This window comes from Anolis sagrei, chromosome 11 (assembly GCF_037176765.1).
Source record: "Anolis sagrei isolate rAnoSag1 chromosome 11, rAnoSag1.mat, whole genome shotgun sequence".
NCBI lineage: Eukaryota > Metazoa > Chordata > Lepidosauria > Squamata > Dactyloidae > Anolis > Anolis sagrei.
The window spans coordinates 28,971,117-28,987,421 of record NC_090031.1 but is presented as its reverse complement, the minus strand read 5'-3'; the positions used below and the strand labels follow the sequence as shown (position 1 = coordinate 28,987,421).

The 16,305-nt window shown below is 41.5% G+C and overlaps 1 protein-coding gene across 2 annotated transcripts in view; it reads right to left on the bottom strand.

The window, feature by feature from the left end:
• Positions 1-3,562: 3,562 nt before the first annotated feature.
• Positions 3,563-16,305, bottom strand: part of GOSR1 (golgi SNAP receptor complex member 1) — a 40,125-nt gene continuing 27,382 nt past the window's right edge. For both annotated transcript variants that reach the window (XM_067472093.1, XM_067472094.1), the window contains exons 7-9: positions 14,060-14,089; positions 7,590-7,672; positions 3,563-7,151 (exon numbers count right to left, since the gene is read on the bottom strand). In XM_067472093.1, the coding sequence (XP_067328194.1) occupies positions 7,027-7,151; positions 7,590-7,672; positions 14,060-14,089 (238 nt within the window). In that variant the 3' untranslated portion in view covers positions 3,563-7,026. The remainder of the gene's footprint in view (positions 7,152-7,589; positions 7,673-14,059; positions 14,090-16,305) is intronic.

The window sequence follows — 16,305 nt, the reverse complement described above, 5'->3', positions numbered from 1 at the left end:
AGGGGGAGAGAAGGATGGAGAGAGGAAGAGAAGGAAGAAGGAGGGAGAGAAGGGAGGAAGGCAAGGAGGAGGGGGGGGGAGGAAGGAAGGAGGGAGGGAAGGAATGAAGGGGGAAGAAAGGAAGGAGGGAGGGAGAGAAGGAAGGAGGAAGAGAAGGAAGGAGGGAGGGAGGGAAGGAGGGGGAGCAGAATGGAAAGAGGAAGGGATGGACGGAAGGAAGGAGTGAGGGGGGAAGGGAGAAAGAATGAGAGGGGAAGGAAGGAAGGAAGGCAGGAAGGAGGGAAGGAAAGGAAGGAGGGAGGGCAGGAGGGAGAGAGAAGGAAGGGAGGAGGGAAGGAAGGAAGTAGAGAGAAAAGGAAGGAAGGAAGGAAGGAAGGAAGGAAGGAAGGAAGGAAGGAGGGAGGGAGGGAGGGAGGGAAGGAAGGAAGGAAGGAAGGAGGGAAGGAAGGAAAGGAAGGAGGGAGGGAGGGTGGGAAGGAGAGAGAAGGAAGGGAGGAGGGAAGGAAGGAGGGAGAGAGAGAGAGAGAGAGAGAGAGAAAAGGAAGGAAGGAAGTAGGGAGGGAGAGAAGGAAGGAAGGAAGGAAAGGAGGGCAGGAGGGAAGGAGAGAGAAGGAAGGGAAGAGGGAAGGAAGGAGGGAGAGAGAGAGAGAGAGAAAAGGAAGGAAGGAAGGAGGGAGGGAGGGAGGGAGAGAAGGAAGGAAGGAGGGTGGGAAGTAGAGAGAAGGGAGGGAGGAGGGAGGGAAGGAAGGCGGGAGGGAGGAAAGCATGCCTTGCTTCTGCGTCTCCACTTCAAATTCTATCTGTCCTCCACTCATCCTTCATGTTTGTATGGATTTAGCTATATCATCTATTTATACACCCAGACCAAGAAAGAGATCTATTGATGCATCCATCCATGGAGGTAGGTCCCACCCCCCCTCTCCCTATCTATCAATCTCTCCATCCTTCTCTTTATTGATCTTTCTCCATCTATCCATCTCTATTGATCTCTCTCCATCCATCCTTCTGTATTTATCTCTCCGTCCATCCATCCATCTCTCTCTATCCATCCCTTTCTCTGTCCTTCTATTCATCTCTGTATTTATGTATTTCTCCATCCATCTCTTTCTCTATCCATCTCTGTATCTATCTCTTCATCCATCTCTGTATCTCCATCTATCCATCCCTCTCTATCCATCTGTTTATCTGTCTCTGTATTTATCTCTCTATCCATCTCTGTATCTATCTCCATCTATCCATCCCCCTCTCCGTTCACCTCTCTATCTCTGCATTTATCTCTCTCCATCCATCCACCAACACATCTCTGTATTTATCTCTATCTCCCTATTCATCTCTCTCCATCCATCCCTCTCTATCTCTCCACTCATCCGTTTCTGTATCTTTCTATCCCTCTCTACTCATCCATCCCATCTATGCACCGATCTTACCAACCTATCTAGCTAACCATCTCATCCATACAGATCTATTTACTTCCCTCCCTACAGCTATCTATCATCTATCTACGCATCCACCATTCATGTAGAGGAGGTCCTCAACCTGTGGGCCCTGAGATGTTTTGGCCTTCAACTCCCAGAAATCCTAACAGATGGGAAACTGGCTGGGATTTCTCGGAGTTGTAGGCCAAAATACCTGAGATCCACAGGCTGAGAACCACTGATAGAACTATCCTTCAATCATCTATCCCTCAAGATAAACAGATGTTTACATATCTATGCATCTATCTATACATGGAGATTTCTCTATTATCTAATTTAATTTAATTTAACCTATCTGTCCATTGAGGTAAGAAGAAAGGTAGATTTATCTATCCATCTATATCTATCCATCTATATCATCTATCTAGTCATTCCTATCTATCTGATTGATAGATATAGGAATGACTAGATAAATGATATAGATGGATCTATTGTCATCCATCCATCCATCCATATCTGTCTATTCGCCCATTCATGAATATCATCTATTCCTCCATCGATCTATCTAGATCCATCTATCTCCATCAGATGATACAGATGGGTGTCCTTATATCTCTATCCATCCATCCATCCATCCATCCATCCATCCATCCATCCATATCTATGTCTATCCATCCATCTTTCTCTCTCTAGTCATCCATCTACACATGCAGATCCATCCATCCAATTTATATATCCACCCAATATCTCTCTCATCTTTCTATTCATCCATCCATCTAGATGTATCCATCATCTCTAGCTATCTATCCATCCCTATCTATCTATCTATCTATCTATCTATCTATCTATCTATCCATACATATAAATCTGTCCATCCATATCATTTATCTATCCATCCACCCAATATCTCTCTCTCTCATCTTTCTATTCATCCATCCATCCATCTCTATCAGATGATAGAGATGGGTGTCCATCCATCTCTATCTATCCATCCATAACTATCTCTCTCTCTAGTAATCCATCCACACATGTAGATTCATCCATCCATATCATTTATATATCCATCCAGTTTCTCATCTATTCATCCATCCATTCATCTAGATGTATCTATCCATATCTATCAGATTATAGAGATGGTTGTCCATCCATCCATATCTCTCTCTCTACCTATCCATCCTTATCTACCTACCTACCTAATTCATCCACACATGTAGATCCATCCATCCGTATCATTTATCTATCCATCCATGCAATATCTCTCTCATCTATCTCGTCATCCATCCACACATGTAGATCCATCCATCCATATCATTTATATCTCTCTCTCATCTTTCTATTCATTCATCCATGTATCTAGATGTATCAATCCATATCTATCAGATGATAGAGATGGGTGTTCATCCATCTCTATCTATCTATCTATCTATCTATCTATCTATCTATCTATCTATCTATCTATCTCTCTATCTCTCTATCTCTCTATCATCTATCCATCCATCCATCCATATCTATCCATCTAATCCATCCACACATGTAGATCCATCCATATCATTTATATATCCATCCACTATCTCTCTCATCTTCCTATACTTTCATCCATGGATCTAGATGTATCCATCCATATCTATCAGATGATAGAGATGGGAGTTCACCCACCCATCTCTATCCATCTATCTATCTATCTATTTATCTATCATCATCCAGATCTATCTTTCCATCCATCCATCCATCCATCCAAATCTATCTCTAGTCATCCATCCGCACATGTAGAGCTATCCGTCCATCCATATAATTTATTTATCCATTCATTCAATCTTTCTCTCTCTCATCTCTCTCTCCATCCATCTATCTACCTCTCTATCCATTCCTTGGGGAGAGGCGGGTAAGAAATAAAAAGTATGATGACTGCTGTTGCCATTATTATTATTATTATTATTATTATTATTATTATTATTATTATTCCTACTATCATTATTATCAACCATGGCCCTCATCTGTGGAGATGGATCTATCCAGAGACATTTGCTGCCCTTAGAAAACTAGCTTCTGATCCAAGCCATTCCCTTAGTCATCGATGTGGATGCACATTGATATTTTGGAGCCTGCATTTCCGCTCTCCCGGAAAACGCGGCAGAGACACCAAGCCATTTCTGAGATTAAATAAATGCATTTTCTTTTTATTATTTCGGAAGAAGTGCCTGTTATTTCACCAGCTCCGCCAAGCTTTCGGAGTCCAAGAAGAAATTGAATGTTACCTCCTTTTTCCGGGATGATGGTGATAAGAAACACTCCTGGAATTCCACCCAAAGGGGCCAGAAGATCGGAGAAACCCGCATTCCTTTCCGTTTTCCCCACCAAAAACGAAATGAAGTAAATGGGATGCCTTTGCCAAAATAGGGACCCTCCTTCTCCCCTTTCAATCCTACGCACTGCTTTGGTTTACTGCCATTTTTTTTGGTCGGGAGACGGTTTTAAGCTCTGGTTCCCCTCCCCATACAAGGCCCCAATCCCTTTCCTCTGCTATTCTTCTCATCTCTTCCTCCCCATCAGCTCTCTCCTGGTCCACCAAATATTGAATGAGATTGGAGAAATATTTGAAGGAGACAGATATAGAGATCTTTCTGACTCCAGTTGGAAGTCAGAGAAACGGGGGATGGAGATCTTGAGATAGAGCTCCAGCTGGGGATGGAAGCAACATGGACAGGAAGAGACTGATAGATAGATAGATAGATAGATAGATAGATTAGATAGATAGATAGATAGATAATGTATGGATGGATGGACAGATAAGACAGAAAGAGAAACATTGGACAGGAAGAGATAGAGAGACAGACAAAAACATTGGATAGGAAGAGAAGAATGGATGGATGGATGGATAGATAGATAGATGATAAAAGAGACAGAGAAACATTGGACAGAAACAGATAGATAGAAAGAGAAATTATGAGAGATAGAGAGAATAATCCAGTTGGAGAAACATTGGACAGGAAGATATGGATGGATGGATAGATAGATAGACAGTTGATAAGAGAGAAAGAGAAATACTGGAGAGGAAGAGATGGGCAAAATAGATGATAAGAGAGATACACATTGGACAGGAAGAGATGAATGGATGCATAGAAAGATAGATAAGAGAGAGAGAGAAACATTGAACAGGGATAGATAGAAAGAGAAATAATAAGATAGATAGGTAGATATATAAGATAGATAGTAAATAGACAGACAATAGGGAGGGCCATCCAGTTGGAGTTTGCAGAAATGTTAGACAGGAAGAGATGAATGGATAGATAGATAGATCGATAGATAAGAGAGACAGAGAAACTTTGGACAGAAAGAATAGATGGAACGAGAAATGAGGGTGGGGAGGAGAAAGTTGAGAGACTGGAGAAACACTGGAGATGAAGAGATGGATGGATGGATAGATGGATAGATATATGATAAGAGACACAGATAGAGAAACACTGGAGAGAAAGAGATGAATAGATGGATGGATAAGATAGATGATAGAGAAACAGATCGAGAAACATTGGACAGGAAGAGATAGAAAGAGAAGTGATGAGTGAGAGTCAACCACTTGGAGACTGGATAAACACCGGACAGGAAGAGACAGATGGATGGATGGATGGATGGATGGATAGATAGATGGTAAGAGAGATAGACAGAAAAACACTAGGATGGGTACAATAGAAATAGATAGATAGATAGATAGATAGATAGATAGATAGACAGACAGACAGGTAGACAGACAGACAAGAGAGACAAATAAACACTGGACAGGAAGAGAGAGATAGAAAGAAAAAAATAGAGAGAGATCTATCCAGTTGGAGACTGGAGAAACACTGGTCAGGAAGAGATGAATGGATAGATGGATAGAAAGATAGATAGACGGATAAACATTGGACAGGAAGAGATGGATGAACAGATAGATAAGATAGAGAAGAGATAGGTATCCATTCAGTTGGAGACTGAAGGAACATTAGATAGAAAGAGAGAGAGATAGATAGATAGATAAAAATATCCATCCAGTTAGGATAAGAGAAACAGTGGTTGGAAATATCTATCTATCTATCTATCTATCTATCTATCTATCTATCTATCCACCTGCTCACCCGCCCACCAACATTCCTCTATCTGTCTATCATTCCTCTACCTATCTATCCATCCATCCATCCATTCATCCATCCATCCATCCATCCATCCATTCCTTCCATTCCATCCACCTACTCTATCCATCCATCCATCCACCCACTCACCCACATTCCTGTTTATCATTCCTCTACCAACCTATCTATCCATCCATCCACCCATCCACCTACTCTATCCATCCATCCATCCATCCATCCATCCATCCATCCATCCATCCATCCATCTATCCATCCATCCATCCATCCACCCACTCACCCACATTCACTGTTTATCATTCCTCTACCTATCTATCCATCCACCCATCTATCTATCCATCCATCCATCCACCCACTCACCCACATTCCTCTGTTTATCATTCCTCTACCTATCTATCCATCCATCCACCCATCCACCTACTTTATCCATCCATCCATCCACCCACCCACTCATCCATCTACCTACAGTCCTCTATCTGTCTATCCATCCATTCACCCACCTATATTCCTCTGTCTGTCTGTCTGTCTGTCTGTCTGTCTGTCTATCTATCTATCTATCCATCCATCCATCCATCCATCCATCCATCCACCAACCATCCACCCACCTACAGTACTCTATCTGTCTATCATTCCTGTCTATTCATCTATTCACCCTCCTATATTCCTCTGTCTATCATTTATCTGTTCATCTGTCTGTCTGTCCGTCCGCCCACCCACCCACCTACCTACAATCCTCTATCTGTCTATCATTCCTCTATCAATCCATCCATCCACCCACCATTCCTCTGTCTATCATTTATCCATCCAGTTAGAGATTGGAAATTTTCTATTGAATGGATCTTCAGTTGGGGATCTGAGAAATGTTAAGATGGCGAGATAATATAGCTACATCTATATATACCTTCAGTGAAGAGACTGGAGAAGTATTGGCTGGGGAGATCTATCCCATCCATCGTATGTATGGAGATATATATCCCATCTATCTCAAGCTGGACCAAGTTAGAATCCGAGTTGCAAAAAGTTAGAACCCAAACAGACCCTAAGCTAGATTTCTAACAAACCGTGCAGGTTAAATCCATTGAAACGAAGCTTCCAAAGCGATTTAATTAAATTCCTGGGAGTTTTTTTTTGGGGGGGGGGGAATGGGGGGCGGACAAAGAAATCCAACTGCCAGCATCCCAACTGGCTGCATGGACTGGGGGATACTGGGAACCCCAATCCAAAAAAAAAAAAAGGGAGATCTTTGCAGACCGGGGCAGAGAATGGGAACCGAGCCCAAACTCCAGAGCAACGCGAATGAGGAAAGGGGATAAACAAGGCCGTCATCATCACCTTGGGAAGGAAGAGACGGAGAGAGCGTCCCGCCTAAGCTTCCTGCCTCGGTTTCCCCAAAGCCGTTAAGAATGTGGCCTTAATGGGAGGGAGTGGGCCGGCCATTTCGACCCCCCCCACCCGAAAGTCTCTCTCGTGGTCAGGGCGCACAGCGTCCGTCAATGGAATGCGTAGAGGAGGAGGAGGATGGTGCAGATCCCGATGACGGCGCCCAGGATGAAAGTGTCGCGCCGCTTGCGCAGGTTGATCCGCTGGATCAGGCTGTTGACGGCCGGAAAGCGGTCTTTGGGGCAGAGAGTTAAGGTCAAACGACGCCTCCGGAGAGAAGATGACACTGAGGGAAGTCCCTTTACATATAGATAGAGAGATAGATAGTAGGGCTGTGCAAAACTATCGTTAGTTAGACTGAGACTGAGGACATGGCATTCTGGGAAATGTAGTTTGGGAAGGCAGGATAGAAATATCGTAAATTATTATTATTATTATTGACATGTTGGCGAAAAATTGAGGACTCAGCCTACAAGAAGGGTTGGGAGCTGGTCATGTTCACCTTGGAAAAGAAAAGAGGGAGGAACGACCCAAAGGCATCCTTTCAATTCCTCAAGAAATAAAGTGCTGGATCTTCAAGGGACAGCAGCAACACCTTCCAGGGTCAGGCTAGATGGCCTTTGGGTCGCTTCCAAAAGACTGGACTGTTTGTGTTGTTTATGCGAAAGGATACTGGCCAAGGAGTTCATCTTGCTCTGAATGGACTTCATCATCCCTCGCTGGGAGGTCATGTTTTCCTTGGTCGCCATTGCAATGCTAGGATCGAGAGAAAGAGAGAGAGAGAAAGAGAGAGAAAGAATGAATGAAAGAGAGAAGTTGTGCCATTAGAACACAAGAATAAGGTATTCCTTTTCCCATTGCATTGTGCGACTTTTAGAATCTAGGGCTTTATTTCGGTTTCTTTTGTTGGCTTGGAGTCATAACAACAAAAACAACGAGCACACAACAACAACAACAACGAGCACACAACAAGAACAACAACAACAAGAACAACAACAATCAGTCACGAGAAGAGGCAGGTAAGAAATAATAATAATAATAATAATAATAATAATAATATATTATTATTATTATTATTATTATTATTATTATTATTAGAATCATAGAATCAAAGAGTTGGAAGAGACCTCATGGGCCATCTAGTCCAACCCCCTGCCAAGAAGCAGGAATACTGCATTCAATATTGCATATTATTATTATTATGACACAAAAACACAGTATGTCACAGCAAACAAGATGTATATTCTGGATTTCATATCACAAAATCACAGGTCAAACGGTTCCCAAGCGTCTAGGACTGTGTGATGTATTTTCGAATGATGCGCGCAGATCCAAGTCAGGTGGCCTTTTGCAGTTGACCGATTGTGATTTTGTCTATTATCATCATCATCATCATCATCATTAGAAACACAGTAAGATTAGTGCACAGCAAACAAGATCACTCTGCTGGCTGTTGTATTGGATCACACGTCAGACCCTTCCCAAGTGTCTAGGGCTGTGTGATGTATCGGCAAATAATAATAATAATAATAATAATAATAAATTATAATAATATATTATTATAATATATAATAATTTAATTGGGAATGCTGTGTTTAATAATAATAATAATATATTATTATTATATTATAATATATTATTATTATTATTATTATTATTATTATTATTATTACTATTATTATTATTATTATTTCAATGCATCCTAGCCTTGGAGGAAAAAGAATATAAATCAATCCAAAAATGATAATAGCAGACTATGCAATGCTGACCTTCTTTTGCAACATTCTGAATGCCATTTAGAAGTTTAGTAGGAAAGCCTATTGAAACGAAGGACCAAGAAGGGTATCGAATCACGATGGAGGACCTCAAAAATGCCTTGTAGAGGATGTACTTTGTCAGACATGGTTGCACAAAACCATAGATTACAGCAAACCCTATCCAAATCAAGGACTTTGGGAGCAAGAATATCCCAAAATTGGTTGCGTTGCATATTACTTTTTTCAAAAAATGGCGGAAAAAATTCATTCGGCGGAAACTAACGGGGGGTGGTCCAAGGGCCAGAGCCTTAATTATGCCCAAAGTTTGCACCGTTTGGTAGCAAAAGAGGGCAGATGCTCTCCACTGTCTGCCGGGGAATTGGCTTGTTTTAATTGGGAACGCTGTGTTTCCATCACGGCCCGAAACGTCTCCTCCTGGAGGGAGTTATGTTCCTATTTTTAAAGTGCAATATTATTATTATTATTTTAAATGATGGGAAGAATCCTTCAAGCTAAAAAGCTGTCAACAAACAGAAATTAAGGGAGGGAGAGAGCGAAGGTAAAGGAAAACAAACACACCTTTGAGAATATTATTGTATTTCATCACATAATAGTCGCACCCCCATTTTCCGGGTGCCAAAAATTGTATTTTTTGTTTTCTTCACATAATAGTCACACCCACATTTTCTGAGTGTTGAAAATTGTATTTTGTGCTTTCTTCACATAATAGTCGCACCCCCATTTTCTGGGTGCCATAATTGTATTTTATTTTGTTTTTCCCACGCAATAGACACACCCCATTTGAGGCTGATTCTCCTTCCTTTCTTTGAAGGCAAGACCGTTTAAAAACTACATAATGGAGGCCTCTGGAGTTCCACTCTTCTCTCCTCCCTCCTTTCTTCTTTCTCTGAAAGCAGTTTAAAAACTATGGAAGCTCCACTCTCCTCTCTTCTCTTTTCAAATTTAAGGCAGTTTAAAAACTATAAAATGAATGTTTCCCAAGCTCCACTCTTCTCCCTCCTTCTTTCTCTGGAGGCAAAGCAGTTCAAAAACTACATAATGGATGTCTCTGGAGCTCCACTCTTCTCTCCTCCCTCCTTCCTTCCTTCTCTGAAGGCAAAGCAGTTCAAAAGCTATATAATGGATGTCTCTGGAGCTCCACTCTTCTCTCTTCCCTCCTTTCTTCTTTCTCTGAAGGCAAAGCAGTTCAAAAGCTATATAATAGATGTCTCTGGAGCTCCACTCTTCTCTCCTCCCTCCTTTCTTCTTTCTCTGAAGGCAAAGCAGTTTAAACACTACACAACTGAGGTCTCTCCATCTCCACTCTTCTCTCCTCCCTCCTTCTTGTTATAATTTTATGTGACTTTTTAAATATTTTTGTACCGTTTTGACCTGTTGTATGATATATGTGCACTCTGGAGTCCCTCGTACGCCACCCTGAGTCCCTTTGAGGAGATGGTGGTGGGATATAAAGATGATGATTGTTGTTTTTATTATTATTATTATTATTATTATTATTATTATTATTATTATTATTATTCCAAGGCTATAAGGCAGTTTACAAAACCTGGAATGGAATTCTTTGGAGAACGGAGGGAAGATGTGAGAAAAACATCTCATCAACCCGTCAGGATCTTGCTCAGAAGGCAGCCGGCCAAGCACTAATGTTAAATACATTTCAGGCCCCGGTTCAATGAAAATGACAACAAATGCTTTCTGTTGCATTAAAGGAATGAAATGTGGAAGAAAAGAAAAAAAAAACAGGAGTGGGGGAATAAAAGAAAACAAAGAGAGGAAGGAAGACATCATTAAGGATGAGCTTGATTGCCGGTTTTTCCGACAGCTACTTAAAAACCTCCCACGAGTCTTTGGGGAATAGGAGGGGGAGAAAACATTTTCTAGAAGCAAAGGCACTCTTTCTGCTCCAGTTTCCTTATCTGTCCACTCGAAAAACCTTCCTATAGATTTTGGGGGGCCACAAGTCCTGGTAGTCTCTGACCAATTTGGGAATTACGGGAACAGAAACCCTACAAGTTTGAGAAATTGCTCGATGGATGAATCCGTCCTATAATGACGGACAGAGACTTTTGAGATCGTAGATCAGAAAAATTATGAAGACTTGAGTTTTTGCTTCCTTTAGGAGATACAGCTTCATTTCGTGGGATGCCGAGATAATGAAAACAGGTTGTTAGGAAAGACAGCACAACAGAGGTACATAGGCAGAGAAGGAATATCTGGCTACGCATTGCTGCAGGAGAAAGCAATACATCCATGATAAATGGGCAACCAGGATGGTCTTTATCCCGGAGGAGAAATGGATGTAAATCAGGTGGTAGGACATCCCAGAAACCCTGTTGCAGGACTTTCCTGGACATTGTATAGCTCAGACCTCCAAGATTTGCTCCTCAAACAAAACAATCACAAAGGGAGACGAGAAAGAGAAATGGATGACATCTATCCACAAACTCCATTCCGTTGGCGGTGCTTTCGCCAGAGTCAATGGTTTCTTGGCTCACAAGAAATTCATGCACGAGGCAATCAATCCAAAACTTCATCCGCTATTCAGAGGCTGGCTTGGCTTGTACAGAAAACCCATTTCCCACCCATGTCAGTTCAATTACCTTTTTTTGACCATCACAGAGATCAAACTTGCCACTCTCTACATCTCCAGTGCATTTTTCTCTCTCTACTCATCCATTCATCCACCCATGGAGACAGATCTATCTACCTACCTACTGACCTACAACCCATCTAGCTAGCTATTATCTAGTTATGCCTCCATCCATCCATGGAGATAGATCTAGCAATCATCTATTCATCCATGCATTTCTCTCTCTCCATCCACCCACGGAGACAGATCTACCTACCGACCTACTATGAATCCATCCAGCTGGCTATCATCTAGTTATGCCTCCATACATCCATGGAGAGAGATCTAGCAATCATCTATCCACCTATGCATTTCTCTCTCCCTCTCTCTCCACCCACCCATCCACCCACGGAGACAGATCTACCTACCTACTTACTACGAATCCATCCAGCTAACTACCATCTATTTATGCCTCCATCCATCCATGGAGAGAGATCTAGCAACCATCTATCCATCCATGTATTTCTCTCTCTCCGTCTTTCTCCACCCACCCATCCACCCACGGAGACAGATCTGCCAACCTACCTGGTGACCTACAAAACCCATCTAGCTAGCTATCATCTATTTATGCCTCCATCCATCCATGGAAAGAGATCTAGCAATCATCTATCCATCCATGCATTTCTCTCTCTCCCTCTCTCCACTCACCCACGGAGACAGATCTACCTACCTACTAACCTACAACCCATCTAGCTAGCTATCATCTATTTATGCCTCCATCCATCCAGCCATCCATGGAGAGAGATCTAACAATCATCTATCCATCCATGCATTTTCTTTCTCTCTCCCTCTTTCTCCACTCACCCATCCACCCACTGAGACAGATCTACCTACCTACCTACCTATGAAACCATCTATCTAGCTATCAACTATTTATGCCTCCATCCACTCATGGAAATAAATTATCTATCACCTCAATGACATACCTGTAGTTTGGAGATAGAGCTATCCATCCATCTATCTATCCAGATCCACAGTCTATGAATCCATCCATTAAGATATCCATCCATCTCTGTATCCAGAGCCACCATCTATACATCCATACATTGAGATAGCTATCTATCTATCTATCTATCTATCTATCTATCTATCTATCTATCTATCTATCCACCCATCCATCCACCCATCCATTCCTGTATCCAGAACCACTATCTATACATCCATACATTGAGATAGCTATCTATCTACCCACTCACTCACCCACCCATCCATCCCTCACTGTATCCAGAGCCACCATCTATGCATCCATCCATAGAGATATCTATCTATCCATCCATCCATCCATCCATCCATCCATCTATCTATCTATCTATCTATCTATCTATCTATCCACCCATCCGTCTACCCAGACCCACCATGTATGCAACCATCTATGGAGACATCAAATTTTTTTACATGTATTCATCTGTTTAACCAGATCCACCTATGCATCCATCTATGTACATCTCTCTCTCTCTATAGATCTATCCATCTGTCTATACATCTCCACCATTTATGCATTCATATATGGACATCTATCTATCTATCTGTCTGTCTGTCTATTGATCCATCACCCACCCCTCCACAGAATTATATCTAACCATTTATCGATTGATCTATGCATATAGACTGTCCATCTATCTATCCAGATTCACCATCTATGTATCTATTCATGATGTCTATCATCTATCACCCATCCATCCACTGAGACAGAGCTATATCTGTTTATCGATCCATACATGTATATAGATGTATCCATCTCTCTAGCTCTCCAGATCCACCATCTATGCATCCATCCATTGAGATTTATCAATCATCTCTCCATCCAGTGAAGTTTCACTCTGTGCATTTGACGAAGTGGCACATTTCTGCCTCTCTCTTAGACGTTCCAGAAGTCCCTTTAATAGCCTTTCATCCTAAACCTTTATGTCTGTGAGAAAGGGAAAGGAGATCGAACCCTACGCTTTTACAGGAAGCATCATTATGGTTTAATGCATTTACGAGGCTATAGTCTGGCCGTGAGCCAACTTCGGCCCTCCGGGTGTTTTGGACTTCAACTCCCACAATTCCTAACAGCCTACCGGCTGTTAGGAATTGTGGGAGTTGAAGTCCAAAACACCCGGAGGGCCAAAGTTGGCCCATGGCTGTAGTGCCAAAGATATAGCGAATGGAGACTCTCGGAGCAAGAGGCGACTTGAAAACAAAAGGGTTTTGAAGAGGTGGTTCAAAAGGCATGGGATTGGGAGAGGACGTCGATGGGTATACAGAGGGAGGTAAACAACAACAACAACACTCTCATCCCTCTCCCGAAACCACCAGACGCAAGCAATTTGGAGCCAAGAGGGAGATTACCTTGTTCCAACCCTAATGGCTGAAAACCACATCGAGCCTCCGTCAGCCAGAAAAGAGAAAAAATTTGCAACCTTGCAAAAGCAAGCGGGCGCAATCTGTCGCGAGGGAGAATGACGGAAGGGTTCATTAAAAGACGGGGCCGTTTCGTTCCCTCCAGAGGGGAAGCAATTCCCCAAAGCAGCGGCCGATTAATCATGGTAAACAGGTAAAGCCAGGAAATAGCGACAGGTCCCGTGTCGTTGCAATGAAACCAAGTGTGTGCAATGCTGTGCGGGGAAATCGTCCTCCTTGCCTTGACTGTAAATCCCATCGCCTCTAGGAAGGCATACAGGGATGGGAGTTGTAGTACAGAGGTGCACTCACCAGAAAGTGGGTGGTAATAACAGTAAATATGTTGAATCTTACCTTATTGTTTCTTCTATCAGCCGGTCGGAACTGAGAGGGAAACAAAAAAAAGACTCTTAATCATAATAGCATTTACCTATTTCTTTTTCCTTGAGATCTAAATAACAACAATAATTATTAGCATCATAATCTCAGTTATTATTATTGTATCTATATAAATAAAAATGTAATGTTCGTTTGTGGGATTAACATAATTCAAAACCACTGGACGAGTGTGTGTGTGTGTGTGTGTGTATATATATATATATATATATAAATGTAATGTTTGTTTGTGGTATTAACATAACTCAAAAGCCACTGGACGAATTGACACCAAATTTGAACACATTACACGTATCAGGCCAACGTGTGACCAGCACTCATAAAAACACTGAAAAACACAGCAGAAAGGACTTAAAACCCCAGAAAAGCTAAATGACGATACATAAAAAAGGAAGTTGAAGGGAAGGAAGGGGAGAAAGAAAGAAAGAGAGTAAGAGGGAGGGGAAGAAAGAAGGAAAGAGAGATGGAAGGAAGCAAAGAGGTAGAGAAGGAAGAAAGAGAAAGAGGAAGGAAAAGAAAAAGGGAGGAAGGAAGGGAAGAAGTAGAGAAGGAAGAAGAGAAGGAAAGAAAAAAGGGAAGAAAAGGAAGGAAAGAGGGAGCGAAAGAAAGAAAGAAAGAAAGAAAGAAAGAAAGAAAGAGAGAGAGAAGGAAGGATGGAAGCAAAAAGCAAAGGAAGGAGAGAAAGGTGAAGGAAAACAAAAAGGGAGGGAGGAAGGAAGGAAAGAGGCAGAGAAGGAAGGAGAGAAGGAAAGATAATAAGGGAAGGAAGGAAGGAAGGAAAGAGGGAGCGAAGGAAGGAGAGAAAGAAAGAAGGAGAGAAAGAGGGAGGGAAGGTTGGCCACAGCAATGCGTGACAGGTACAGCTAGTCTATATAAATAAAAATGTAATGTTCGTTTGTGGGATTAGCATAACTCAAAAACCACTGGACAGATTGACACCAAATTTGGTCACAAGACGCGTATCAGACCAACAAGTGACCATCACTCACAAAAACACTGAAAGACACAGCGGAAGGGACTTATAAAGCCAAAAATCAAAAATTACATTACAACGCATACACAGAACCACACACACACGCACATATGCGCAAACACACATATACACATACATGCACAAAACACATATACAGAGACTGGGCCACAGCAATGCGTGGCAGGGGATGGCTAGTCAATAATATTATCGTCATCATCATTATTTTCCCTTGAGATCTTCTCATCATCATTATAATATAAATTATTACCATTATCATCATCATCATTATTTTTCCTTGAGATCTCCTTATTATTGCCATATCTATATGAATAAAAATGGAAACATCCATCTGTGAATGACCTCAAATTTCCCAAAATACTTCACCGATTGCTTCGAAATTTGGAAAGAATGTAGCACTCGAACAGGTGAATGTTTTTATGCATTCACATACCTACTATCATGTAGACGTTGAACTAAAAATCTAAAACTCTTTCTTAAAACATGAAGAAATTCATTTAAATCCTTCCCACTGATTATCAACAACAAAAAATAATAATGTCCCCATCATATTGATCAATTATTTTGAGCCCTAAATATACAATTGTCTTTCGCTCACACAATATGGATTACCGATATCAAAGTTAAGAGGACGCTGCATTGACGGCGGTATCGACTGCCCCGTGGATGATAGTGCATTCGGTGCTTTGCTGCCAAATCCCATAACCATGTTTTAAAATAAATGTTCTGAAGAGAGTTGTGTTAAAAAAGGGGGCAAGATGGCGCCTGCAGATTGTAGTTTGCCCATCTATGATATATAAGTCACGCACGGAATTAAACTGAATAGTGGATATTACTCAAATAATAAAATAATTGTTGCCTTCGACAACAAAAACATTATTTTCCCTTTGTTGTAGGTCACTTCCAGCATTGAGATACATACACACACACACACACACAATCTCCATCCATCTACATTCCCCTATCATTCCTCTATCTATCTATCCATCCATCCATCTACCTTCCTCTATCATTCCTCCATCTATCCATCCATCCATCTACATTCTTCTATCTATCATCTATCTATCTATCCATCCATCCATCCATCTACATTCTCCTATCTGTCTATCATCTATCTATCTATCTATCTATCTATCTATCTATCTATCTATCTATCTATCTATCTATCTATCTATATATCTATCTATATATCTATCCATCCATCCATCTACAT